Source organism: Thermomyces dupontii (genome assembly GCF_041956625.1).
Source record: "Thermomyces dupontii strain NRRL 2155 unplaced genomic scaffold VTN31scaffold_1, whole genome shotgun sequence".
In the NCBI taxonomy this organism is placed as follows: domain Eukaryota; kingdom Fungi; phylum Ascomycota; class Eurotiomycetes; order Eurotiales; family Trichocomaceae; genus Thermomyces; species Thermomyces dupontii.
In genome coordinates, this window is record NW_027192307.1 from 1,579,498 (window position 1) to 1,603,567 (window position 24,070).

Below are 24,070 nucleotides of genomic sequence, written 5' to 3' on the forward strand. Positions count from 1 at the left end.
TGTGCCAGAACGGGCGCAATACATTGTTCCAGTCTAGTATTAGGTATTCGACACAGAATTGTGCCTGTAATCCACGAAGTTCATGGGTCCCAAGAGCCAACGAACAACTCGCCAGCTGATACTGTAGCAAGTTATCAGGCAATCAAGAAATCCACTTGCGGTTCAAAACAGGGACAATGAATCAACGATCATGATCAGTTTGTTTTCCCATAACATGCTATTGGCATCTGAGCGAACTGACTGCTATGGTGAGCCTTTTGTTTAGCCTGGTTTTAGTACTACTATCCTTCATTGTTGCACACAGCTGGAGACTATGGCCATGGCAACAAATCACCGCACATATTCTCTTTCAGCCACTTCATGACCAACGCTGCGATATCGGTGTGCCATCCTACTCCGACAATACTTTTGACAGTTGGGAGTTGAGGACGACAGACTTCGTGCAAAATCACTACCAGGCAAGCCCGTATGTGGCTAATGGTTACTTTGGTCAACGGCTTCCAGCTGAAGGTGTCGGTTACTGGATATACGTTGGAGCAGATGGAAGATATGACCAGAACTGTAGGGATCAGATTAAATGATATGATGTTCGTGTTACATTATGCACTGACAAATATTCAGCATGGCCGCTAGATCAACCAAGAGCCACATTTGGAACTGTCGCGGGCTTCTGGAATCTACAAGCTCGAGTCAAGCATGTTCTCCTCCCCGACAACTTGAAGAAGGGAGGGGAATCTGTTATCAGTGGGATTCCAGGTTGGACTGGCTTAGCCTTAGTCACCGGTGATGGCCACGGCTACGTCCCAGGTGTGGACAAAGCCACAGTCAAGAGCTTTTACCAGTCGTTATCGATCAGAAACGGCATTGTACACACCAATATCACATGGTCACCTTCATCTGATCACCCTGCGCAATATCAACTCAATTACACGGTCCTAGCACACCGAACACGGCCCAATGTCGGTATCGTGAGGCTGGATCTCGAAGCTACTGACGACGTCAATTGCACTGTCATTGACATCTTGGACGGTGCGGGCGCTGTACGAGCGCATTTCGGCGATAAAGCTGTTGAGCTAGAGGACAATATTATCTGGACCAGCGTCAAACCCTGGGGCATTGAGAACGTGACCGCCTATGTTTTCTCAACTGTGCAGTACCAAGGTTATGACAGACAAACCGAGGAAAAAGTTCAAAGCTCAAGGCGGGATGCGACATTGTCTCCTTGGGTATCGCGCAATCTCAGCACAGTAGCTCAAAGCTGGGATCTTCTTCTTAAGAAACATCAGCCAGTGACAATATACAAAGTCGTGGGTATTTCTTCCAGCGATGCCTTCCCAAACAGGACCTTCTCAACAGCCAAATACAGTGCCTTAGCCGCCAAGAGCACTGGCTGGGATGAGCTCATCCAAGAACATATCTTGGCCTGGGAAAAGGTTTGGGAGTCCGCAGGCATTGATATACCAGGTGACCAGGAGCTGCAGACCAGCGTGCGGGCGTCGCTCTTTCACTTGTTGACAAATCTTAGATCTCCAGAGAAAGACAGAGGAGCGACAGATAATTCGATTACTGTCGGGGGCCTGTCAAGTGACTCATACGCCGGCCTTGTATTTTGGGATGCTGACACCTGGGTCTATCCGAGCGTGCTTGCGCTACATCCAGATTATGCCACGACCATCAACAACTATCGAGCACGTCTTCTGCCGCAGGCGGTAGAGAATGCCAAATCACACGGGTACTCAGGAGCTCTATTCCCATGGACTAGCGGACGCTTCGGAAATTGCACAGGAACGGGAGTCTGCAAAGATTATCAATACCATTTAAACACCGACATCGCGTTGGCACAGTGGCAGTATTATCAGCACACTGGCAACACCTCCTGGCTTGGAGAGAGAGGTTGGCCATTGATCAAAAATGCAGCAGACATGTTTGCGGCATATGCTGTCTATAATGGAACGACGGATGAGTATGAAACGATTCTTCTGGGCGAACCGGTAAGATCAGTCCGCTCCCAGTTAGCGTGACTGACTGTCTGATTGAATCCAAGGATGAATTTGCCTACTTCAAGAACAATGGTGCATACACCAATGCTGGGATCAAAAGACTTCTAGGAGACATTGCACCAACAGCAGCACGGATCTTGAATCAATCAACTCCACAAAACTGGTCTGATATTGCCAACAAGATTCGAATTCCAGTTGCGCCGAACAATATTACCTTAGAATTTGATGGCATGCAAGGCGACTGGGAAGTAAAGCAAGCCAGCGTTGCCCTAATGAACTATCCGCTGGATTATCGGATCAGCGAAGAGCATGCTCGTAACGATATTGAATACGTATGTCATTGCATCTGATCTTTATTTCGTGTGCATCTCACTTACCGGCGTCCAAAGTACTCTGTCGTGAACACTCGTGACGGTCCCGCCATGACTTGGTCCATTTATGCCATTGCTGAAGCGCAACTTCAGCAGAGCGGGTGCGCATCATACACTTATCTCCTTCGCAGCGCAGAGCCCTATCTCCGGCTTCCGTTCTATCAATTCAGTGAAACCGCTATTGACACACCCGAAGATGATAATGATTCCAATCCCGCATTCCCGTTCGGCTTGCATCCTGCTTTCCCATTCCTCACCGGGGCTGGTGGCTTCCTTCAAGTCTTCACGCATGGACTGACCGGTATGCGATCGCATCACGACTACCTCTACTTGGATCCCACATTGCCACCACAAATACCCCAAGGTGTAACGGTCAAAGGGATTAAATGGCAAGAGGCCAGTTTCGACATCTCGATTCAATTGGATACAACCACGATTACGCGACGTCGGCTGTTGGTTTCGGCAGACGATATCCCAGCATTACTCCGTATCGGAAAACACAATTCCGGCCACGGCTTGTACACTTTACGTGCGGGCGACTCATTAACTATACCGACGCGACAGCCAGACACAAAGCCTTTCTTCTACGACGGCAAGCCCAACCTCGCACAATGCAAACCCGTCACTACCCCTCCGAATCAACGCTGGGTCTTTGGTCGTTATCCTGTGAGCATAGTCGACGGCTCGAACGCAACAGTCTGGCAGCCATTGACACCCGAAAGCGCGACCGTCACTATTGATCTTGGCAGACCAACGAATATCTCAGGGTTCAAGATTAATTGGGGCTCGTCTCCAGCTCGGAGCTTCGTAATTCACGGTCGTCTATTGGATAGTGAAGACACGGTTGCAGTACTTTACGAAGCTAACGATGTTGGCATTTCTTCTCCATTCAATCCGGAGGAACTTCTGGAAGTGAAGATCAGGGATGGAAATATGACCACTGCGCTACTGGATAAAACTTTTTACACACGCGAAGTCAGCCTTACTATCGAAGGCACCCAGGGCGAGGAACAAGAACTTGGAGCGACTGTTGCAGAATTAGTAGTCTTCTAACCCTTGCTCCGATGAGAATACTACAACCATAACCCTAACCGTTAGGTATAGCTTGGCATTGCTAGAAAAAAACTATCATCTGGTTACCATAACAATATCGGCATGAACTCTCTTCACTGGCATTCGTCTCTAAATCTACATTGAATTAGTGTTTCGTAGTATTTTCGACATTCTCAGCGATGTTGCTGTTAGAGAGATCGTTTGCGCACCGACTTGTATATACCCCTACGGTTATCTATTCTGGAACATGCAACACAACGCAAAGGACAGGGGGTTTGGGCCATGCATTGAACTTTGCACACCACAAGCGTACTTGACTTCAGAATACCCCCGGCTATGTTTTTTCCGAAACGATACTCTCCCCAAGTTGTTAGATTTATAAAAGCAGACTTGGTTTCTTCCAGTTTTGCCTGAAGAACTACTCGTACTGAGTCCTCCTACGAGCAGTTTCTCTACCTACAGCACAACCTCGTGTATTATCATAATTCTAAATAAAGTGGCAGATGTTCGAGACCCCGCGATTAAACAACAGAATTCTGATCGGAGATTGTCGCTGAACAGCGCTGATGTACTGACAAGGGTTGGGGTCCAGTCGAGCATAAAGTTAGGGTTTGAGCCAATGATCAGACCGGATTAGGCGTAACCCTAACAGAATGGTTTGACCAACTAACCCGAACAGGAAAGTCTGATTGTTCAGTCAAGTCAGCCTTGACCACGGTCCCCGTAACCTATGGAGAAAGAATTTTGACCTTCGGGCTCAAATCGAGCGAGCATTTAGCCTGGCTGCAGATTACAGAGGCAAAAAACTGTGCCGCTCTGCTATGTTCGAGATAAAGTTCTAGGAAAACGTCAACGATCATTCAACATCTCCCACTACTCCCAGTAAAATCGTGCAGGTTGGCGACTCGTACGAAGTACAGCCTTCGAAAAGCATGGCGGAGGCTGCACGTCTCAAGAACCTAGTCGCTGCATGTGCCATGCAAAGGATTCTTCGCTTAGCACGGCTATACTATCCGATTTTGTCACAAGTACCGCCGGCTCTGCGTCTGTACAGCCCCCGAGAAGTGAGCACAGTATTCCTTCTGCTTTCTCCGTCGGCTCAAGGCTTAGTTACTTGGCCCTGCTTCCATCATGTTCAAAGTGTGTTGACATTCCTAGACTGGAGGAAGACGAACAATCGGCAGCAAGTCGTTCATGAGTATGCGGGGCTTGAGGTTTTCTAAGGAGAAGCGCAATCCTGTGGTCAATAGTCGTCTTCCTTTTTAGTTCATGAATTCGCCATTAAGACTGCACTTTCCCTACTCACATGGCTCATATTTGGCTGTGCTTATGCATGAGGCGGTGTTGGGAGGCGGGATTGTGGCTTGTACATTCATCGCCATATCGTACCGTAGCATCGATTTAAAGGTTGTAGTCTCTGGCAAATATAAAGGGACTGTAAAAGACCTCCGTGCTGTGACCATCAGAGTACGTCGAGGTTCAACTGAGATATCAGACATTCGACAACATGTCTTACCTGGAAAGTACACGTTATCCACACTACTACCGTTCAGCCCTAAGTAGGGCAGATCTTCCCGCTGATCATCCTGATCACCTTTCGAATATACTCGGTCTCCATCCATCCGAGGAGACCAACTGTGTCGGGTTCGCATACACCAAGGGACGCCGGTGCAAGCTGAGGACCAATGTTTTCAATCGGCGCACAGCGTGGCGACTTCTTGAAGAAGGAACCCGACTTCTCAACAGTGGCGAAGAATGCATCGATGACATTCTAGAAGAACTCGCACCTCTCCTATTATGCAGACGTTGGCACCAGTATCAAGCAGAGGATTGTGTTGATGAGTGGACTGAGAAAGTTCGCAAATTCGTCCAGAGTCGGAGAGCTCGAAGTGGAACGCAGTCAAGGATAGCTCGTCCTCATGATTCTCCGCAGCGTCCACAAGAGAGAGAACAACGAGCTCCTCGTGAACATGAGGAACGGCGTGATACTCCTCGACAAACCCAGCAGACCTTCAACTTCGAGACTTCAACGACGACGCAGATCCAGCAGAACATAATCATCGCCAACATCAATGTCGTGAACCTCGGTGACAATGCGACAGATACAAGACGACGTAATGGGCCAAGACGCAATGAAGAGCAAGCGGTCTCAATCACACGCTCAGACGTTCCAACAACTGCAGTTGCATCTTCTTCCACTCAGCCAACAACTGCGACTGAGAGCTCCGGCACTCTTGTCCCTTCGTTACCCAGTGTCGACACTGGGTCTTCATCGAGTACTGAAGTACCTCCGTCTAGCAGAGCGGTGACACGCAGACCTGTGGAGGGCGACTGCGGGATTTGCCTCCGTCCACTGCGTGCTGCTGGAAGTGAGACGACTTATACCAATGATAGCGGTGCTTCTTCCGTTCATATTGACAGATCTGGCACCGAAGAAACGACTTCCGCTGAAAATGAAGATTATCAACGTCCGGCCGAAATCGATGACGACAATGATAGCCATGGCGATAATAGTAATATCTTTTCCATTCATTTTGATCTACTCGAGAATGTCGGAGAGAATGTCAACGCAGAAGACGAAGATACCCCGACTCCGAGGACTTGGACTGAAAACGATGACGGTGACGGTAACGACGGCAATGCTTCTCCCGTTCCTCCTAATGAATCAGAAGCCGGTGACGAACCCACCACCGAAGACCGGAACGCTACTGAAAACAATAGTGATGGTAATCTCGAGTGTGCTTTTCCCGTTCGCTCCAATGAATCGGAGGAAGCCAGCTCCAGGGAGAATGCAGACACTCAGAATCCAATTAATGAAAATGGAGATGGTGATAGCGGTCATGGAGGAGATTCTGCCTTTCAACCTGAATCGAACATTGGCAAAGAATCATCCACCGATGAAAATGGAGCAACACACGAGGAGGAAGAGTTGGTATGGTGCAGAGAGTGTTGTGGCCAGAATTACCATCGAAGCTGTATTCAAGCGTGGATTGACATCAGTTCTCAAAGCTCCCGGGGCCCAACCTGTCCGCTGTGTAGGGTCCCATGGAGCGTGGAAAGCGCGAGGATAAATGGTTGATCTCATGTTCAAAGATTTCGGTTTTTAACGTGTCCTGGTTTATTGTTCCTGTATTTACTCGTACTCCTATAGTTTAAGTTGGCTTTAGTCAGTCAATGATTGACTGAACAGTTCAATGACTGAAGGAACGTTGAGCATTACCTTGATAACAAAGGTAGTTCATCTGTCAGGATCTGTCAGGATCTTGTGGGCAACGGTCAGCCCACGTCCAACCCTGAAAAAAAAAAAATGACCGACGCAGGATTCGAACCTGCAATCTCTTGATCCGTAGTCAAGCGCCTTACCATTGGGCCAGCCGGCCAATGATCTGCCAGATTCTCCTCTCAACTGGAAGTTCGTAGGGTTAGGGTTATCCACGTGATGACGCGACGCTGAGTCAAACAAGTCAAACAGAAGCCATTAAAAATTGGTCTGTGCGTCCTTTGCGACGCGTGCCTGCGGCAGATCGCGTCCGGGGAACCGAGAAGGAGCGCAGAAGGAGGCTCTTTCCATCGCCCTGGAGGACAAAGCCCATTTTACGTCAGGTTGAATTTGATTTATTGCGTCGTGCCGGGATCGCATCAACTTGCAGCTGCTCTGTCCCGCCACAATTGACGCACTTTACAAGGCGTCTTTCCTCGGAGCCGCGAAATTGCCCCCGAACCCTGGAGACGATTACATGCACAAAGGGTACAGTGTGACCCGGCAACTAACCATGGATGGGCCCATGGATACCGATGACTCTGGCCGAACGACTCCTGCCACGTCGGTAAACGAAGAAGACGAGCCGTCACGTCCTCAATCTTCGCCACCAACATCGCCCATGGAACCCAACTTGGCGAAGGAAGGTGCTGCGGATGCGGAAATAGATGAAGAGGATAAGACTAATGGCGGTATGGAGTTGAACCCTCCCACGGAAGCGGTCGACGAAGAAGATGATATGGAAGGAATGGACGCGAAGGCGAGGGCTTTGACCAATTTGCTCAAAACCAGTTCAGTCAGTTGTGCCCCAGCTTGGAGCACATGTGAACCAGAACAACTAACTCGGTGTCACTAGGTATTTGTCGCGATTATGGCGGATAAAATGAAAGAACAGCAAAGAAAACAACGAGAAGAAGCTTTGAAGGAGGCTGCCAAAAGAAAACAAGCTTCGGAGTCCAAAGCGTCCCCTACACCCAGCCAGCGAACGACTAGATCTCGTGAAAGCAATCAAGAGAATGTTCAGAGCAAAGAAAATGGGACTAAAGCTGATGCCAAACCCAAGAAGGCATCCAGCAAGCGGACCACCAAAAAGGACAAGGCCGCTCGCGATATCACGAGCTACTTCAAGAAAGTGGACGTTGAATTGCCTGAAAATAAACCTACCGTGCAGGAAGCGCTGGAAAAGGCTGCCGATGAACTGGAAGCCCATCCTACTGCAATTGGGGAACAAGAGGGACTGGTTGCTACGCAGCAACCCAGTTTGGTTACAGGGGGCAAGATGCGCAAGTACCAATTGGAAGGCTTGGAGTGGTTGAAGTCTCTCTACATGAATGGACTATGCGGCATCCTTGCTGATGAAATGGGTCTGGGCAAAACGGTCCAGGCCATATCTTTGATCGCATTTGTCAAAGAGAAGGGTGTCTCTGGGCCATTCCTAATCGCATCTCCGCTGAGCACCGTCAGTAACTGGGTCGATGAGTTTGCTAGATGGACTCCTAGCATCAAAACAGTGCTCTACCACGGGACCAAAGCGGAGCGGGAGGCGATTCGCAAGGAATCTATGAAACTGCAGGATCAAAGGCACATGGATTTCCCCGTCGTCTGCACCTCATATGAAATCTGCATGAACGATCGCAAATATCTTTCCCAGTACCAATGGAAATACATCATTGTGGTATGTTTGCCATCGTTGAGTGATAGGAGCCAGCTAACCCCTTGTAGGACGAAGGCCACCGACTGAAGAACATGAACTGCAAGCTCATCAAGGAGCTTCTGACCTATAAGTCTGCCAATCGATTGCTGATCACTGGGACACCTTTGCAGAACAACATTGCCGAGCTGTGGTCTTTGCTACACTTCTTGCTGCCGGAGGTGTTTAATGATCTGGACAGTTTCCAAAGCTGGTTTGATTTCTCGTCAGTGTTAGACAGGAGCGGAAACACGGATGTTATCGAGAGGCGACGACGCAAGCTTGTTAGCACGATGCATGCTATTCTCAAACCTTTCCTGTTGCGTCGTGTCAAAACGGATGTCGAAGCTTCCCTTCCCAAGAAACGGGAGTACATACTGTATGCGCCGTTGACAGCGGAGCAAAAGGAGCTGTATCGGGAGATTGTCAACGGGACAGCTCGCCAATTCCTCGAAAATAAGGCGGTGGAGCGCATCGAATCTCAACGATCTCTCCGATCTTCGCGCGGACCAAGCACGAAGAGGAAGGCAGATGACAGCGGGTCCAGCAGTCCAACAAAAAGCCTAAAGTCGACGCGTTCGTCTACGCCGGGCAGCATCGGGAGCCGCACCCGACGGCGTCCGACATACAGAGAGATTGGAGATCGGGAGTTTAATGCCAAGTTGCGCCGCTTGGAGCAAGGACTTGAAGATGAAGAAGAGGAGGAAGACCTGCCCGGTGAGACGGAGCAAGAGGAGATTGAGCGAGCGAGGACCATCAAGCTAGCCAGTAAGTTTGTTGTGACTTGCGTCAGTACTGATGCTAATTGCCAAAAAGAGAAGGAAATCGCGAACAAAAAACTGCAGAACCCATTGATGCAAGCTCGTCTGGCATGTAACTCTCCACACAACTTCTACTGGCCATGGGGAGAAGACTCTTCCACGGTGGACGAAACCCTGGTGACAGCATCGGGCAAGATGCTTCTCCTCGACCAACTAGTGCCCTGCCTCATGGCCAAGGGTCACAAGATCTTGATCTTCTCTCAGTTCAAGACGCAACTGGACCTGTTGGAGGACTGGGCGACTCAGCTTCGATCGTGGAAGTGTTGCCGCATCGATGGGGCCGTGAGCCAAGTTGACCGGCAAGCGCAGATTCAAGCGTTCAACGCCGATCCAGACTATAAATTGTTCCTTTTGAGCACTCGTGCCGGAGGGCAAGGCATCAACTTGACCGCTGCCGACACTGTGATTCTTTACGACTCGGACTGGAATCCCCAGCAGGACTTGCAAGCCCAAGACCGCGCCCATCGAATTGGCCAAACACGCCCGGTCATCGTCTATCGCCTTGCCACCAAAGGCACCGTCGAGCAAACACTGCTCGAAAAGGCAGATTCGAAGCGGCGTCTGGAACGCCTCGTCATTCAAAAGGGCAAGTTCCGGAGTTTGCTCGACAACGGGAATCCGCAGCACGACGCGGACGAGCTCCGCAAGGCCCTTGGAGGAGAGGAATTCGAGCAATTCCACGTCGATGAAAACCAGCAAGGCCTGCTCTCACCGGAGGACCTGGAAATCTTGACGGACCGCAGCGATGAAGCCTACGCCCGGGCGGAGAAGGGGCTGGAGAAGAATAGCAGTGCGTTCGCTGCGGTTGAAACGAAGGAAGCTCAGGATATCATGGCGGACTTGACGGTGCGGTAGGAATCGACCCAACAGGTACTTAGGTAGGTACCTACCTAGATCCTTCTCTAGTCGTGTGGCTGGCTTTAGGGATCGCATCTCTGCGAAGTTTGTTTTTGTAACATTAGGACTGTAACATTAACCTGGTGTTTTGATATATGTCAGTTGTTAATCCCAAGTCGCTGTCTTCGCATTTTGTACGTTATCCCAGTCCTCTCCCGGCGTGGAATCCCCGCTACATAGAACCCGTCCGGTGACTCCGTAAGCAATCTTCTATAGGCATCTAAACCAATCCGCACGATTCAGGTGAACAAATCATGACAACGCGTAGACTACCTAAGTATATACATTATGTAGAAGACAGCTGAGAAATGGAACCCATCCACCGTTTCCATCAGATCCCCAGAAAGAAACTGTGGAAGGAGATAAAAAAAAATTAAGAGAAGGATGATACTGTACGAGTGAGTGAATTTTACCGCGACGCCTTCTCCTCATCAATCTGCCTGCGCAAGTCCGCCAGGACTTCGTTCCTCTTCGCCAGATGCGCCTTGAGGTTCTCGACCTGCTCGCCAACGGACCTGATATCCTCGCGCAGGCGCTCGAGGTCCTGCCCTTCCTTTGCTCTGCCAGACCCTTCGCGCAACTCGCGCAGCTCACGCTCCTTGTACTCGAGCATCTGCAGGGCCTCCTTCTTGACCAGGGCCCAATTAGGGCGGCCGTCGGCGTGGCGGCTAGAGCGCAGCCCGCGGCGTTCCTCGGCGGCCCGATTCGCGGCCTCGAGTTTGGCCTGCAGCTCGGAGAGTTCCCGGCGCAGGCGGACCTTCTCCCACTCCTCATCCTGGATGGTGTTGCTGAAGTCGGTGCCCTGTGGGCGGTAGCTGGACTTGACGCCGAGACGGGTGAGGTAGGCGTCGCCGAACTTGGCTTTGCGGCCGGTGGGGGTATCGGAGTCGGCGCTGTCGACGCCCCAGCGTTGCGCGGCCTGGGAGCGGACGTTGTTGAGCTGGTAGTCGATCTTGTTGTTCTCGAAGGAGGCTCGCAGGGAGGGTGGCACGGTGCGGGGGATCCGGTACCCTTCGTGTCGGTAGTTGAGGATGTGGAGGAAGGCGAGGGTGGCGTCTTTGTTGATCGTGGGGGAAGCGGATGGGTTGACAAGGTTCCAGGCGGAGCGGATGTCAGTGTCGGGGACGTCGAGGGAGTCGTAGAGGTCTTGTAGGGATTCGACTGTTTCGCGTTAGCCAATTCTCTCCTACATATATTTATATTAACCCATTACTCAGGGGTACACACATGTAATTTCTCCCCGATGGTTCTTGTTCGCAGAGTAAATCTCCTCGTATTTGGCCTTATCCGATGGACTCATGTACCAATCGAACCCATCCTTCAACCCCGCCGTCTCGTCTTCGTCTTCTATCCGTTCGAACTGTTCCTCTCGGCCACCGAGGGCGCGGTTGGCCTGGGCTAGATGCGCCTTTGATTCCGGAATTAACCAATCCGGCAGGGCAGGCGGAACCGCTGTTAACTCCTGTTGTCCAGCAACGAGCGCGTCAACCAATCTACCCTGAGCAGGAAGGAACCGGAGAAAGCAAATACCCCATTGACCAAATCAAAGATCAATCGCATCGCGACGCAAAACTCTTCAAAGTCCAGCTCTCCATCTCCGTCCAAATCCGCCAAATCCCAGACCTTCTCGAGCTGTTCATCGGGTAGTCGACTGTTGCGCAGGACGTTGGCAGCCTGCGCGTTGTTGAGCCGCGGTTGGCCATTTGCGATGGAGGAGAAGATTTCCCAATATCGTTCTATTTCCCATTGCTCGATGCGTTTGTTTGACATTATTGTGGCTGGAAAGTCAAGGGTATTCTCTGAGGTAGGTGTGTAGATGGGCGGGCGAGTCGACTCGAATTATCGAGGTGAAGCGGGAGGCCTGATGGTTGGCTGAAGCTGGTAACTAGTATAACCGGCCCGAGCTTTGCGTCGGCTCTCCATCCCCAAGACTCTACCCTGCAACCAGACTCTTGACTGCTGTTCGGTTTCGACTTGTCGCTTGATTAAGTAGATTTTTCAGAATCGTTTGTCATTCCATCATCAATCGTAACCACTATTGTACATGACCCCAGCCCAATGAACGAACCCTCAGATCGCAAACAGGAAAACGATGAGAGCATCGAGCACATGCAATGAGAGCAGCGAGTAAATCAGATGAAAAAAGGAAAGGAAAGAAACAGAACAATAACGGAATAGGACGAAACAAAAAAAAAAAAAAAAAAAAAAAAAAAAAACTAAAAGGAAAATAAATGCCAGAGAATAACGAGAATAACCCGGGCCCATGACGATCCAGCGCGCAACCAATCCGTTCAAGTTCATCCATAGATCGCACCAAACGGCGCCGTTTCTTTCAAGTCCTCAACCAGGTCGGCCACATTGTGCAGATACCGGCCCAGGATTCTCTGCTTGTCCTCCGTTGTCCGCGTCTCACGGCCCATACGATGGTCGCTTACGCCAAGCGTATTGGCCGCTTTGCTTTGATTTCGATGCAGTCCCGGTACACCGACGTTCGGGGCGCTGGTAGTTGTGGTCGGAGTCTCCGGCATGAGGTAGAAATACAGAAACTCGACCAACTTGAGCTTGACCTCACGAGACGTTGACCGCGACTTGAAGAGTGAGGTAACGGTGAGCAACCCATCCACTTCTTCGAATGTCCGGGTATTGGCGGGCTGGTCGAGCAATGCGCTGACCAGGGCCAGAAGGGTGGCCGATTGAACCGCGGGACAATTACCGGGATCGAGCAGGTCGAGGAGCAAGTTCATGTTGTTTTCGCGTGAAAAAATTGTGCGGGACGGGGGATGGAGGAGCAGGACCCCGTGGATGAGATTCAAGGTCGCGACGATGAGAAGGTCATTGGAGCCGTCATTTCCGTGGTCGAGTAGATGCTCCAGGCACGACACCAATCGCATGGTCACTGGTTGCTCGCTGTCAGCACAGACGTGTGTCGGGAGTTACCGGAGGCATTTCGATCACCCCGCGTACCGTTCCACTGGAAGCTCTCCTGGAGCTTGTAAAACTCCCTGAAAGCAGGGTCTGCCGGCAGCTCATCGAGAGCCTTTGGCGACGACTGCTGGTGCCCGGCCGAGACCATAGATCGTCTCTTCTCTGCTGCTGCCGTCTGCTTGCTGCGGGACAGACAAATCTGCGCCAAGAGCCCTTCAACCTGGCGCAATCCTTTCCGGACCTTGTTAGGGTCATAAGAGGAGAGATAGTCGAACGAATGCGACAGCAGGGCCTCCATGGTTGGTTGCGCTTTTTCACCGAGAAAGACCACCGCGAGGACAACAGGGCAGAGGCAGCGAGAAGAGTAACAGTGGGACTAACGAGAACCGAGGGGTCTCCCTACCATGGGGAGCAGGCTCAGCCGGGACCTGCAAGGCCGAGAAGCCTCCGACAAGGGATGGCGATGGGATCCTTGTTCGAGATCAGTGGATCATCTATTGAGCTCCATCCCTTATTACATCATCCCGAGGCCCTGGATCGATCGGTTTTCCCAACAGACGATCTGCCAAGTAAACAAATCGGCCGTCGACCCGGTGATGGCCGGGGGCCCTTGGGCTGACGAGTTGTTTCAAAAATTTCTTTTGTTTTGCGTAAAAATCACATTGCAATCAATTTGCAGGCATAAAGCACAAATACAGATCAATTTCAACGCAATAATGACAAGATCAACTTTAGATAATTATTAAGAGGTTTCTTCATGAACAGTCAACACTGAAACCAGTACCAAAGTAATGATCTCCCTAGTAATTTTCACTCCATGTTTGGTACTCTGGCTGTCACCCGTCTTGGCAGCACATATGTAACTACTCCACCGGATCACATGCGCGTGGTTTCATCCTTTCTCGAAGGACGGACTTTTTTGACCATCTAGCCTTTTGGCATCCTTCACCGGGAACACCCATGAGCCTCGAATTCAGTCACTCCCATCTGGATATTGCCAGGACTTGGTGGCCCGCTTTTGTCACATAGCCTCCCCACCGACGACAACAACAAGAACGACTCTCCTTGTCATTGTCCAACATGACTTCCGACTCGGCGCATTCATCGAGCTCGTTTTATTCGCCGACTGCGATCCCGCCTCGTACAAGCTCAACCGGAGCGATAACCACCAACGGTACCGCACCTCATACCTCGAGTTTGGGTCCGATTTCCGAAGGGGAGTGGATGTCATGGTCGCGACGGAAATTCGGTCCGGCCACTAGACACGGCCGCAAGCAATCGGGCATCGACTGGACAAAGAGGGTGGACGCCATGTGGACGGACGAGAAGGAACAGATTCTGTTGGGGCCGTATGAATATTTGGTGCAGCAACCCGGGAAGGATATTCGGAAGCAGATGATCGCGGCGTTTAATGCGTGGCTGAAAGTGCCGGAGGACAGTCTTGTCATCATCACCAAGGTGGTGACTATGCTGCACACGGCGTCATTACTGTATGTGGTCTGATCGTAGAAGTTTTGTGCTTGCAGCTAACGCGACGCAGTATCGACGACGTGGAAGACTCATCGACGCTGCGCCGGGGGATTCCTGTGGCGCACAATATCTTTGGAACAGCGCAGACCATCAACTCGTCCAACTATGTGTACTTTTTGACGCTGCGGGAGGTGCAGAAACTCAAGAGCCCTCAGGCGATCGAGATTTTCACGGAGGAGATGCTGAACCTTCACCGGGGCCAAGGGATGGACCTCTTCTGGCGGGACACGTTGACGTGTCCAACGGAAGAAGAGTACTTGGAGATGGTGGGAAACAAGACTGGAGGGTTGTTCCGACTGGCTGTGAAGTTGATGCAAGCGGAAAGCGGAGCAAATAAGTAGGCGCTCATCATTCTGGTTTCTGAGTTTTTTCTTCTTTTCCGACTCGCGACTCATGAATGTATAGGGACTACGTACCACTCGTCAATCTACTAGGTCTGATTTTTCAGATCTGTGATGATTACCTGAACCTGTCGAGCACGACGTACAGTCAGAACAAGGGATTCTGCGAGGACCTAACGGAGGGCAAATTCTCGTTCCCCATCATCCACAGCATCCGGGCAGACCCGAGCAATCTGCAACTCATCAACATCCTGCGGCAGAAACCAACGGACGAGGAAGTCAAGCTGTACGCGGTCAAGTACATGGAGCGGACGGGCAGCTTTGCGTACACGCGCAAGGTGGTGGCGCAGCTGCGGGACGAGGCGAACAGGATGATTGACGAGATTGACGGCAAGGCGCCGGAGGGCGAGGGCGACGGGGTCGAGGTGCGACGAATACTGGAGAAGATTGTTTCCGCGACGTTGAAGGACGACATTCCCAGGGATACACCTAATCCAACTAATCGTTGATTTCTCGACTCTTGTTTGTTTGATATACCCATTTGTAAGTGATGCGTGATGACTGATGATTTGATGTATCAGCATATCTCAAATATACGGATTCATACAAGATGAGCGACCGGTCAAGCTCCCTGACCCGGGGTCAGTTTAACCAACAGATTCCGCTACCCATCAAATCAGGACTTTGCACATCTGATTCTTTGAACGCCGTGCACTCTACGAACTCGCATGATCACCGCGCATAGAAACGTGATTTGTCATGGCTGTACTGAGGCCAGCAAGGGATACCTAACTTATACCTAAGGTACTCACCATCTCCGTCGGCACCCGACCCTATTCAAAAGTAAATCCAAAGCAGGGCAGATCGGTCGGCATGGAAAACTCGGTAAACCCCGCAGAAGTAGTGACGTATATCAACCAATCTGATAAGACAACGTCTTCCACGTTGTTGTCGTCGGGAAGAAAAAAGAAAAAGACAAAGAACTGCGTGGGAGGCGCTCGCGAGAAGGGGGGGAGCGGGGGGGGAGTGGTTTGGTTAAATCTTCAGCCAGCCTCAATCCATCAATTCACTTCAAAGATTTCCCACATCGAATCTTTCTTTGGTCGTTTTCGTGGGTAGTACGGAGTGAGCATATTATGATAATGCACGCAATTCAGTACAAGATCGTGGCTGGAGGTAAAGTAAAAGAAGGCGTCGTTATCGATAGCTGAGCGCGGTTATAGTTCTACTGCCCCCGTCTCGACCGGGTTTGTCGGACGTCAGTACTACCCCGGTATGTAGTCGCTTATAGATCTCGTGGCTGCCGCGGAACTCCAGCAATGAGAGACATCACATGCACCTCTTCAATGCGATCCGTTGTGGACAGAAGATAACCACCCCTCCCCTCATCATCCATTGAAACGGTATCATTATGAACACACACGCCCGGAGGCTATCTGGATAAAGTCCCGTATGTTCTTTTTTCATACCAACCAAATAAATGGATTACATGACAATGCAGCAATCGCCCAGTTTCCGGACCACCTTTGGCAGGACCTTACCGATGAGTTGGTCCACTTCATCTTGATGAAAATGCTGGTGTTGGCCGGGCTGATGATGCTGCGAGGGATGCCCACCGGGAGGAGGAGGATGATGACCGGTGGTACCACCGGTCAAATCGACAAAGATTCTTCCGGCATTTTCCTCGGTATGGTACCGTAGGCCGAGATCGCGACAGACCTGCTCGACCCGGGGTTTGAGTTTTTGGACGTGGTTGACGGAGTGATTTCCTTTGCCGACAATACTGTCTTACCATCAGTAATCATCTAGGAAAAAAAAATTTAACATCACTTACACGCGCAAATGAGTATCACCCCGCTGTCGCGCAGCCCGAATCCTCTGCTCAAGAATCTCCTCCGCCTCCTCGACGAATTGCCCATGCAGGTCGATAGTATCCGGGTCCACGCGACCCGGGGCATTGTTCTCACGGAAGATGAACTCCGAGGCCTGCTTGTTGTACATGTCCATCAGACGAGCATGTTCCTTGCCTTGTTCTGAGAGTTGTTTTGCAGCGGCGCCGTCGCCGCTTTCGTATGCGCGTCGCGACTATATCCACGACTCCGGGAGGTTAGACTCTTCATATTTTGCTTCAATCCTCCGGACGGGGATAGGTGGATTGTATATGACGCACACGATCAAAGCATTCATTCCGCTTTTGCGCCTCTTGTCGCGCGAGATTGCGCAATCGATCATACTCTTCCTCTGCATCGCGGGAACGCTCGTGGTTGAATGCGCCGTAGGCGGCGTGCGATAATCGAACCCAGGCCGACATGTTTTGTAAGTTAGTAGGCCTATTAGTTATGTACAGTCTATTTCAGGGCATCAACATAGGCAGGATATCGAAGGTCCGCGATGGATGAAGTCGGAAGTCAACCGGAGCAAACTCGGCACCGTAAGGCGCAAGGCGCCATCGGACTGTTCTATTCTGCAGCCAGACGCGCGGTCTCTTATCGCTGGAAGATCATCCATCTTTTCCCAGGCTGGATTAATCGAGGCTAACTGCAGAAAACGTTAAATTGTGGGTGCGGCACTGTGGAGTGTGGGTACCGATACCGTATGGTAGTCTTGGCTCTGAGCAATTGGACTCGTACTGATTCGTATTCAATACAGAACCGAGTTCAGGAACCGGTGAGCCTGACACAGCCCTACCAAATGTTGTTCAATAGAATTGTGCTGCCTATATGGTAAGAGGCTTGGACTGCAATGTCGTAAAATTAACTATGTACTTGTACATACTCCCAGGATCATCCAGGCACAAAAGGCTATCTTGCGCCGCAGACATAAGTTAATAACCTGCGTACATAATCTTCAAGAGGCATCACCCGCTTCCAGGAATGGATCGACCCGGAAAAACATTCAAGCGCCCCCACGAGCCCACAGCGTCTAACCGGATTTGGATCTGCAGCTGGGACCAACCAATCAAGCGAGATAGGTCTGAGCGTCCCTTTCTGAGATACAGCTGAGCCCGGGCAGCCATTCTTCCTCCCCTCCGTCGACTCTGTAACGTGGCCTGATTCATGATAAACGCAGGTTTAATGAAGGGTGAAGGGTGGTGGAGTAAAGAAGAATAACGGTCGGAATCACAAGTCAGGAAAAATATCTGACTTCCCCAAGTCCCAAACGCAAAAGACACGAAGAGCGCCCTCGAATCTGTACCCCGTAATAACTCGTGAGCTTATCGAATTATCAGCTGGCAACAGGATGGCCCAAGAGCTGAGTATCCAGTCATCAACGACCTCGGCCGTGGGAGGATTACACTAACCCTGTTCAACTGCCCTCAATCGGCCCGTCCATGTGGTTCCCCGAACCCCGTTTGCGTGGCGTTGATGGCGTTGACGACAGAGCTGAGCTGGGCTGAAGCTTGATTCCAGGATTCGTTTGCCGGGGTCAGAAGCATGGAATCATGTAGAGTGCCATATATATCCGTTGCTTTGTCCCGCTCCGTCGGATCGTCAATCCGTTCTTGGGGACCTGCATCATTCTTTGAGCACCCGGAGAGGCGGTGATCGCCGAACAGCCCGAGTCATCTCCGAGCCGGTCTAGAGTATTTATTGAGACATCAGTGGAACGCACGAGAAGCCCGGGCCGCAACCCGGCGAGTTTTCGAACACAGCCAGTCAGAGCGGGAGGGTGAGGTACATAGCTGCAGCGTGATCAATTGAACAAAAATAAATGGAGTAAGTGATATCGAACAACAGGAAGCTTTCTTGAAGGCGGAGGTCATTGACCACGGAATTGCTCGGTGTCAGTGCTTACCCCTACTGTCCAAGTCCACGTCCACGCGAGGCAACGTCCTTGCCGGACCGCACCCGGAGAACCATGCAGGAGAACGAAGAGCCGGAGTTGTGCCGCCAATCAACCCCAAGTACACCGAGCCGGTCATTATCAACACCGTCACCATCATTATCCTCACCATCATCAGCATCACCCGCCAGCGAGATCCTTTGGCCACTGTCTTCCCGAATAGTCGGACCCGCAGCCATCCCGTCCAGTGGTTCGCTCGTCGCGTCCCTGACCCGACGGAGAAGCGGCCAGCGTCAAAACAGCCCACCAGAGCTAATGCATGGCACCAATCTACCCGCTGCCGATAGTGATCCCATTGCGCAATTCACCCGACTAGCATGGCACTCCACAAAGGATAATGCATCCTGCTCCTCCCCGGAGTATCTGCCGTCCTATGCATCTGTCTTCTCCGACAGGATTGAACTCCTCGCGGTGTTCCAGCGACAGTATACCCCCGTTGAAACCAGAGAGACCATTCAAAAGTACGCCGAATCGGTGCAGTTCTTCCGCCGGGAGGAAGACGGCGATGGGGGGAGCGGGGGACGGGTATGGAAGAGACGGGTGATTGAATTTCGATAATCTCTTTTTTTTTTTTTTTTCTTTTTTTCTTTAATTTGCGTGTTCAGAGCGGGGATGGCGTCGGAGGTTGTTTGAATGCGAATATGCAGTTAAGTTATTGTTGCAAGTACTACTATTTACCTCGAGTGTTATCTGCAGGATACCGATGACAGCGCGGCCTTATCAGTTAGTACCTACCTGAATTAGTTTAGTGTATATAGCTTTAAAAGGCCAACTAACCCAAAACAGCACTCATCATCTACGGTAACACTTCTAGTCCAAGCTGCGAGGCCAGGAAGTTCGGAACATTGCGGCTCACAATTGTTCATCACTCGAGCTCATATGCTCTTCCTTGTCCTCTATTCGTCTTAAATAAGAGATAATAAAGAGAGATAACATGGCCTACCCTGCAACAATAGCGGCAACAACACCCGATCTCGAAATCGACCGCATCAACCTCTCACACCTTCTCCAGCGCCTGGAGCGCAGCCTCTACGACTCCTCCGACACGCAACGATCACCTTTACGATCAATCTACCACCGACGGCGCGTGGAAGCGGTACGCCCCTTTTTTTTCCCTTCTGCTCTTGGGCAATGGGTACGTGACTGACAGGGTGGGGGAATGGAACAAAAAACAAAAAGAACCTAAGCTACGCGCAAACACTCATCGCCCAGCTTGAAAAGGCGTTCGCAAAGATCAAAGCGCCGGACCTGCGACATGAGCGGTTGACCGCGCTGAGTCGAGATCGGAAGAGGATTGAGGAGTTACGGGGTCGGTTAGATGGGATTGCCGAGGAAGAGGTGGAGGATGAACAAATGGATGAAGATGTTGAGGATCTGCTTGGCGAAGAGGAAGCCATCGAAGTAGACGAAGCAGCAGCAGCAGAAGAAGAAGAAGAAAAAGGAGGAGCGGCTCAACCACCTGAGCCACAAGACACCAATGTACCCGACACCATCCTCGAACCAGATACCCTCCGAAGACGAGGTCCCATCCAACCATCGATAGAACCAACCGGACTATCCTCCTCATCATCGATATCCCCCCCATCGACGACGACGAAACTCGACACCGAACAACAACTCTCCTCGCACCGCACCGAGCAAGAATCCCTCACCACCTCCCTCCTCTCCCTCGCGCAACAACTCAAGACCTCCACCGAGACATTCCGCACGGCACTCGAATCCGAAAAATCCATCCTCGACCGCGCCACGGAGGGACTCGATCGTAACGTTGCGGGACTGGACGCCGCCGGGAAACGCATGGGAGCGCTACGGCGCATGACCGAGGGTCGGGGTTGGTGGGGCCGGATGATGATGTATGCCTGGATCTTTGCCTTGTGGATTGTTGCCATTCTCTTGGTGTTTGTTGGGCCAAAGATTCGTTTCTAGAACTGGTTGTCATTGATCGCATGTAAATAGGTAATTACGGAGTCCAGGAATAGAGGATCTACAGCACTGTATCATTCAACCAATCCTCCATGCTCGATACCTAGGAAATTCAATCCATGACCCCTCCCAGTTTTCTCCCCGGACAAAGAGAAAGGAAAAGGAAAACAAAAAAAAAAAAAACGAAAGGAAAACGATGACGGCAGAGGCACCAAACAACAGAGAGCGGTTCCGTCATGAATGCGAGATCCGGAGCTGCTCAAATGATCGGATCAAGTCAATAATACAGAGACAACCGGGTGGAACGCCAGTCGAATGACAGGAAAGGGAGAAAAAAAAACAAAAAGAAAAAGGAAACAAAGATGGTATTCAAACAGTTACAAATGGCACAGTCCCGACGGCCAATTACAGAAAGCAAACTCGTGCACGACGCAACCATCCATGTGGTTACTCGGAATAGCATTAGATGAGACCGCATTGGCGCAGGTTGTCTTGGATGATAATGTCTACAACCCCGTTAGTATTTGCATGTCCTTACAGAAGGGGGGATACTCACCGTTGACAGCAGCCATGACGAAGCGAATCTGTGTTGTGTCCGTAGCACATGTAAAGTGTGTGTAGATCTGCTTGTGCTCCGCCTGGTTCAACGACACGAAGCGGTTGAGAATGTAGTCGCAGGCCGCCGCGTAATCGGCACCGCCCTCGTAGTCCGGGAAGTAGTCCTTCATCGGGCTGACCGGCAGCTTCTCCTTGAAGCGATCGATCTTGTTGAGGAACAGGATGATGGACGTCTTGACGAACCATCGCGAGTTGCAGATCGAGTCGAACAATGTCAGTGCCTCCTGCATCCGGTTCACCGTCTCGTCCTCGAAGAGCATCTGGTCGTATTCCGAAATGGCGACCAGGAACAGAATGGTCGTGACGTTCTCGAAGCAGTGGATCCATTTCTTCCGCTCCGACCGCTGCCCACCAACGTCGAACATCCGGTAGGTCAGGTCACCGATGATGAAGGTGGTCTCGGTGATACCGGTCGTCTTGACACGCGATCGAAGCACGTCCTGGTCGGTCGGCAGGTAATCGGGGGCGGCAATGCGGTCAATCGAGTCAAAGTAGCTACGGAGGAGTTAGCATCAGTCGCGCGTCTCGCACCGGCGGGGTGGGTTCACGCACTATTTGGCCGAGTCGTTCAATTGATACTCGCGCGAGCGACGGAAGCACTCCTGCACACCCGCATCTTGCCACAAGACCTTGATGGCCTTGCCCACCTCTGGCGGGAGGCAGTCTCCTTCAATCTGCTGAGGCTGCATGAAGATGGTCTGCACATGGTACTCGGAGGAGGGATCCCCGAGCGAGAGGCCCAGAGCTTCCATGGCCTCCAGGATGACGCGCATGGACTGCACGGTGTTGCTGTAGATGATCTCCTTGAAGGATTCTCGTTCATCACGAGAATAGCCGCCCTCGTTGATGAGCTTCATCTGCTTGAGAATGGTCGACTTGCCCGACTCGCCAGCGCCTGCACCCGCAAGTCAGTTTCCCTTCGCAATGGCTCCCAGAATGTCCTCCCCGGTCTTACCCAGCAGCAGCATCTTGATTTCATTCCGCTGCGCCATCTTATCGCGCTTCAGCTGGTTCTCGATCTCATCGTTGCGGGCCTTGCCCTCCTTATCCTCCGTACTCATTCCACAACCCATTTTGACGGTTGTTCGTGATACTCGTTACGAATCGGAACGGATTAGACGGTCCGGGGATGAAAACTCGGATCTTAAGGAAAGGCTGGTTCTTGAGTTAGCACCATTGGGCATCAGACGCGTTGTTTGCGGGATTGCAGCGAGTGAAATCATGATCAACCGCGAGGGGCCCGTCCATTGGACGAATGTCGATGCTGGGAGACGTAAGGAGGTCGCGATGGCGGACGCAATCCGTCACCCAGCGCATCCATCGACCACACCACTTCCCCGCCGCCGCCGCCGCCGCATTTCACGCAGAGGACTTACAATTGAAAAGTCCAGCTGGAAGGGAATGGACCAGCACAGTCGTCAGCGTTAACCTCCGGGGGGTATCAAAGGGTTCGGTTCTTCTTCAAGCGGGAAGTAGTCTCAACACGGGGAACGGAGAAAAGCGGACAGGACGGAAAACGAAAGGAAAAGAAGGAATCGATCAAGCGTCGTGAATTGAATGAATTGGTTCCCCCCCGTGAAACAGGGACCAGCTGAAGAAGCCTGATCGGAAATCCCCAGGGAGAGTTCAAGACAGGAATTTGAAAAGGGGGTAGAAAGAGAGAGAGAGGGCTTTCTTCTCGGGGGAGCGATTAGGGGCACTGGGGGAGCCCGGTGGTTGGCTGGCGCAGACCCTTCAGGGATCGTTTTTGCTCCGGATGGGTGGGGTTGCTGCATGCCCTGATTGGCCCCAGTCCTCCTCCCTAACGCCTTTGGGGAGCCCATATGCCCGCGAGCACGGCAGGACTATGAGGTGTGCTTATGTCAGCAGCTGAGGAGCCTCTGAGGCACTGCGGCTACTGAGGAACCGCTCTCATCACTTTTCCAACGGTGCCAGTGCGTGCAGGAGCTACAAAAGGGGAAGGACTGGATGGACCAATCAACTTTCTACTCTGGGATAAGGTCCCACTTTTTCTATTGATTGGATTGGCCAATTCCGTTGCCATGCACAAACTTGGGAAAATGTTGTGCTGCTTTAGTGTTGGCCAAGGATTCACCAATCTCTCTCGGCCTTCTTCCACGCGAGATTTTCCAGAAACTCCCCACGTCGATGAGATTATTGAGAGCCTAAAAAACGATCGTGATGATGTCAAATGGTTCGTCTCCTTTCCGAGGTGGAGGACTTTCTTGTCATCCGCTGGGGCTTTTTTGGCACATGGCCGACCAAGTCCCGTTTCGAGTCCAGTGTGTTCATCCGAGGCAGCATGATGCACACAGAAAGAAGGTGATAACTAGAAACACTGCGGTGCAACCAACTCCAGCGGCAGGGATATATATCGATAAATGGATGAATCAAGGCCAGATTTCAACCTTCGGCTGATTTCCAACAATTAATAATCGGCGCATGGTTCTTCGGTGTCGACCAGCAGCAATTGGTGGTTTCAAGGATGCCCTTCAATGCCCTGACGCTGATGATCGCCGGGCACCCTTGGAACGTTTCAGGGGCAGAATCGCGCCGAACAGCACCGAGTCCTGTATTCAAGACGAAGCTGCCCAGAGGCCGAATCAAATGGTCAGAAATCAGAATGGAGACAGATGATGGGCATTTGGATTCTTGGCTGTATGATCCTCGCCTCGTATGTAGACATTTAAACTCGGAGGAACTTTGAATCATCACGTTATCTACTGCAGATTGTATCTGCTCTCACTCAGCTCAATGTCACTGAAAGTTCGCTGGAAGCTCATCTCTGCCTCACGAGGG

The 24,070-nt window shown here is 51.4% G+C and overlaps 9 protein-coding genes and 1 non-coding gene across 10 annotated transcripts; 6 read left to right on the plus strand and 4 right to left on the minus strand.

The window, feature by feature from the left end:
- Positions 1-245: 245 nt before the first annotated feature.
- Positions 246-3,424, plus strand: VTN31DRAFT_584 (uncharacterized protein; the record flags this gene model as incomplete). Its single annotated transcript, XM_069406383.1, has 4 exons — positions 246-561; positions 622-1,991; positions 2,045-2,332; positions 2,390-3,424. The coding sequence occupies 4 exons, from the start codon at positions 246-248 to the stop codon at positions 3,422-3,424; spliced, it is 3,009 nt and encodes a 1,002-aa protein (XP_069263440.1).
- A 1,507-nt stretch (positions 3,425-4,931) lies between these two features.
- Positions 4,932-6,503, plus strand: VTN31DRAFT_585 (uncharacterized protein; the record flags this gene model as incomplete). The annotated part of the gene is made up of 1 exon (XM_069406394.1): positions 4,932-6,503. The coding sequence occupies one exon, from the start codon at positions 4,932-4,934 to the stop codon at positions 6,501-6,503; it is 1,572 nt and encodes a 523-aa protein (XP_069263441.1).
- Positions 6,504-6,732: 229 nt separating this feature from the next.
- Positions 6,733-6,804, minus strand: VTN31DRAFT_t19. Its single transcript has one exon. It is a non-coding gene; the product is annotated as a tRNA-Arg (tRNA).
- A 501-nt stretch (positions 6,805-7,305) lies between these two features.
- Positions 7,306-10,049, plus strand: VTN31DRAFT_586 (uncharacterized protein; the record flags this gene model as incomplete). Its single annotated transcript, XM_069406405.1, has 4 exons — positions 7,306-7,479; positions 7,540-8,358; positions 8,406-9,141; positions 9,190-10,049. The coding sequence occupies 4 exons, from the start codon at positions 7,306-7,308 to the stop codon at positions 10,047-10,049; spliced, it is 2,589 nt and encodes an 862-aa protein (XP_069263442.1).
- Positions 10,050-10,500: 451 nt separating this feature from the next.
- On the minus strand, positions 10,501-11,861 carry VTN31DRAFT_587 (uncharacterized protein; the record flags this gene model as incomplete). Its single annotated transcript, XM_069406416.1, has 3 exons — positions 10,501-11,252; positions 11,319-11,553; positions 11,622-11,861. 3 exons carry the CDS (start codon positions 11,859-11,861, stop codon positions 10,501-10,503), a joined length of 1,227 nt encoding a protein of 408 aa, XP_069263443.1.
- A 2,235-nt stretch (positions 11,862-14,096) lies between these two features.
- Positions 14,097-15,396, plus strand: VTN31DRAFT_588 (uncharacterized protein; the record flags this gene model as incomplete). The annotated part of the gene is made up of 3 exons (XM_069406427.1): positions 14,097-14,506; positions 14,557-14,883; positions 14,952-15,396. 3 exons carry the CDS (start codon positions 14,097-14,099, stop codon positions 15,394-15,396), a joined length of 1,182 nt encoding a protein of 393 aa, XP_069263444.1.
- A 976-nt stretch (positions 15,397-16,372) lies between these two features.
- Positions 16,373-17,198, minus strand: VTN31DRAFT_589 (uncharacterized protein; the record flags this gene model as incomplete). Its single annotated transcript, XM_069406438.1, has 3 exons — positions 16,373-16,670; positions 16,722-16,972; positions 17,058-17,198. 3 exons carry the CDS (start codon positions 17,196-17,198, stop codon positions 16,373-16,375), a joined length of 690 nt encoding a protein of 229 aa, XP_069263445.1.
- A 1,547-nt stretch (positions 17,199-18,745) lies between these two features.
- On the plus strand, positions 18,746-19,288 carry VTN31DRAFT_590 (uncharacterized protein; the record flags this gene model as incomplete). Its single annotated transcript, XM_069406450.1, has 1 exon — positions 18,746-19,288. The coding sequence occupies one exon, from the start codon at positions 18,746-18,748 to the stop codon at positions 19,286-19,288; it is 543 nt and encodes a 180-aa protein (XP_069263446.1).
- Positions 19,289-19,664: 376 nt separating this feature from the next.
- VTN31DRAFT_591 (uncharacterized protein) lies at positions 19,665-20,656 on the plus strand (the record flags this gene model as incomplete). Its single annotated transcript, XM_069406461.1, has 2 exons — positions 19,665-19,826; positions 19,910-20,656. The coding sequence occupies 2 exons, from the start codon at positions 19,665-19,667 to the stop codon at positions 20,654-20,656; spliced, it is 909 nt and encodes a 302-aa protein (XP_069263447.1).
- A 459-nt stretch (positions 20,657-21,115) lies between these two features.
- VTN31DRAFT_592 (uncharacterized protein) lies at positions 21,116-22,344 on the minus strand (the record flags this gene model as incomplete). The annotated part of the gene is made up of 4 exons (XM_069406472.1): positions 21,116-21,159; positions 21,210-21,766; positions 21,824-22,166; positions 22,227-22,344. 4 exons carry the CDS (start codon positions 22,342-22,344, stop codon positions 21,116-21,118), a joined length of 1,062 nt encoding a protein of 353 aa, XP_069263448.1.
- Between the last annotated feature and the right edge of the window lie 1,726 nt (positions 22,345-24,070).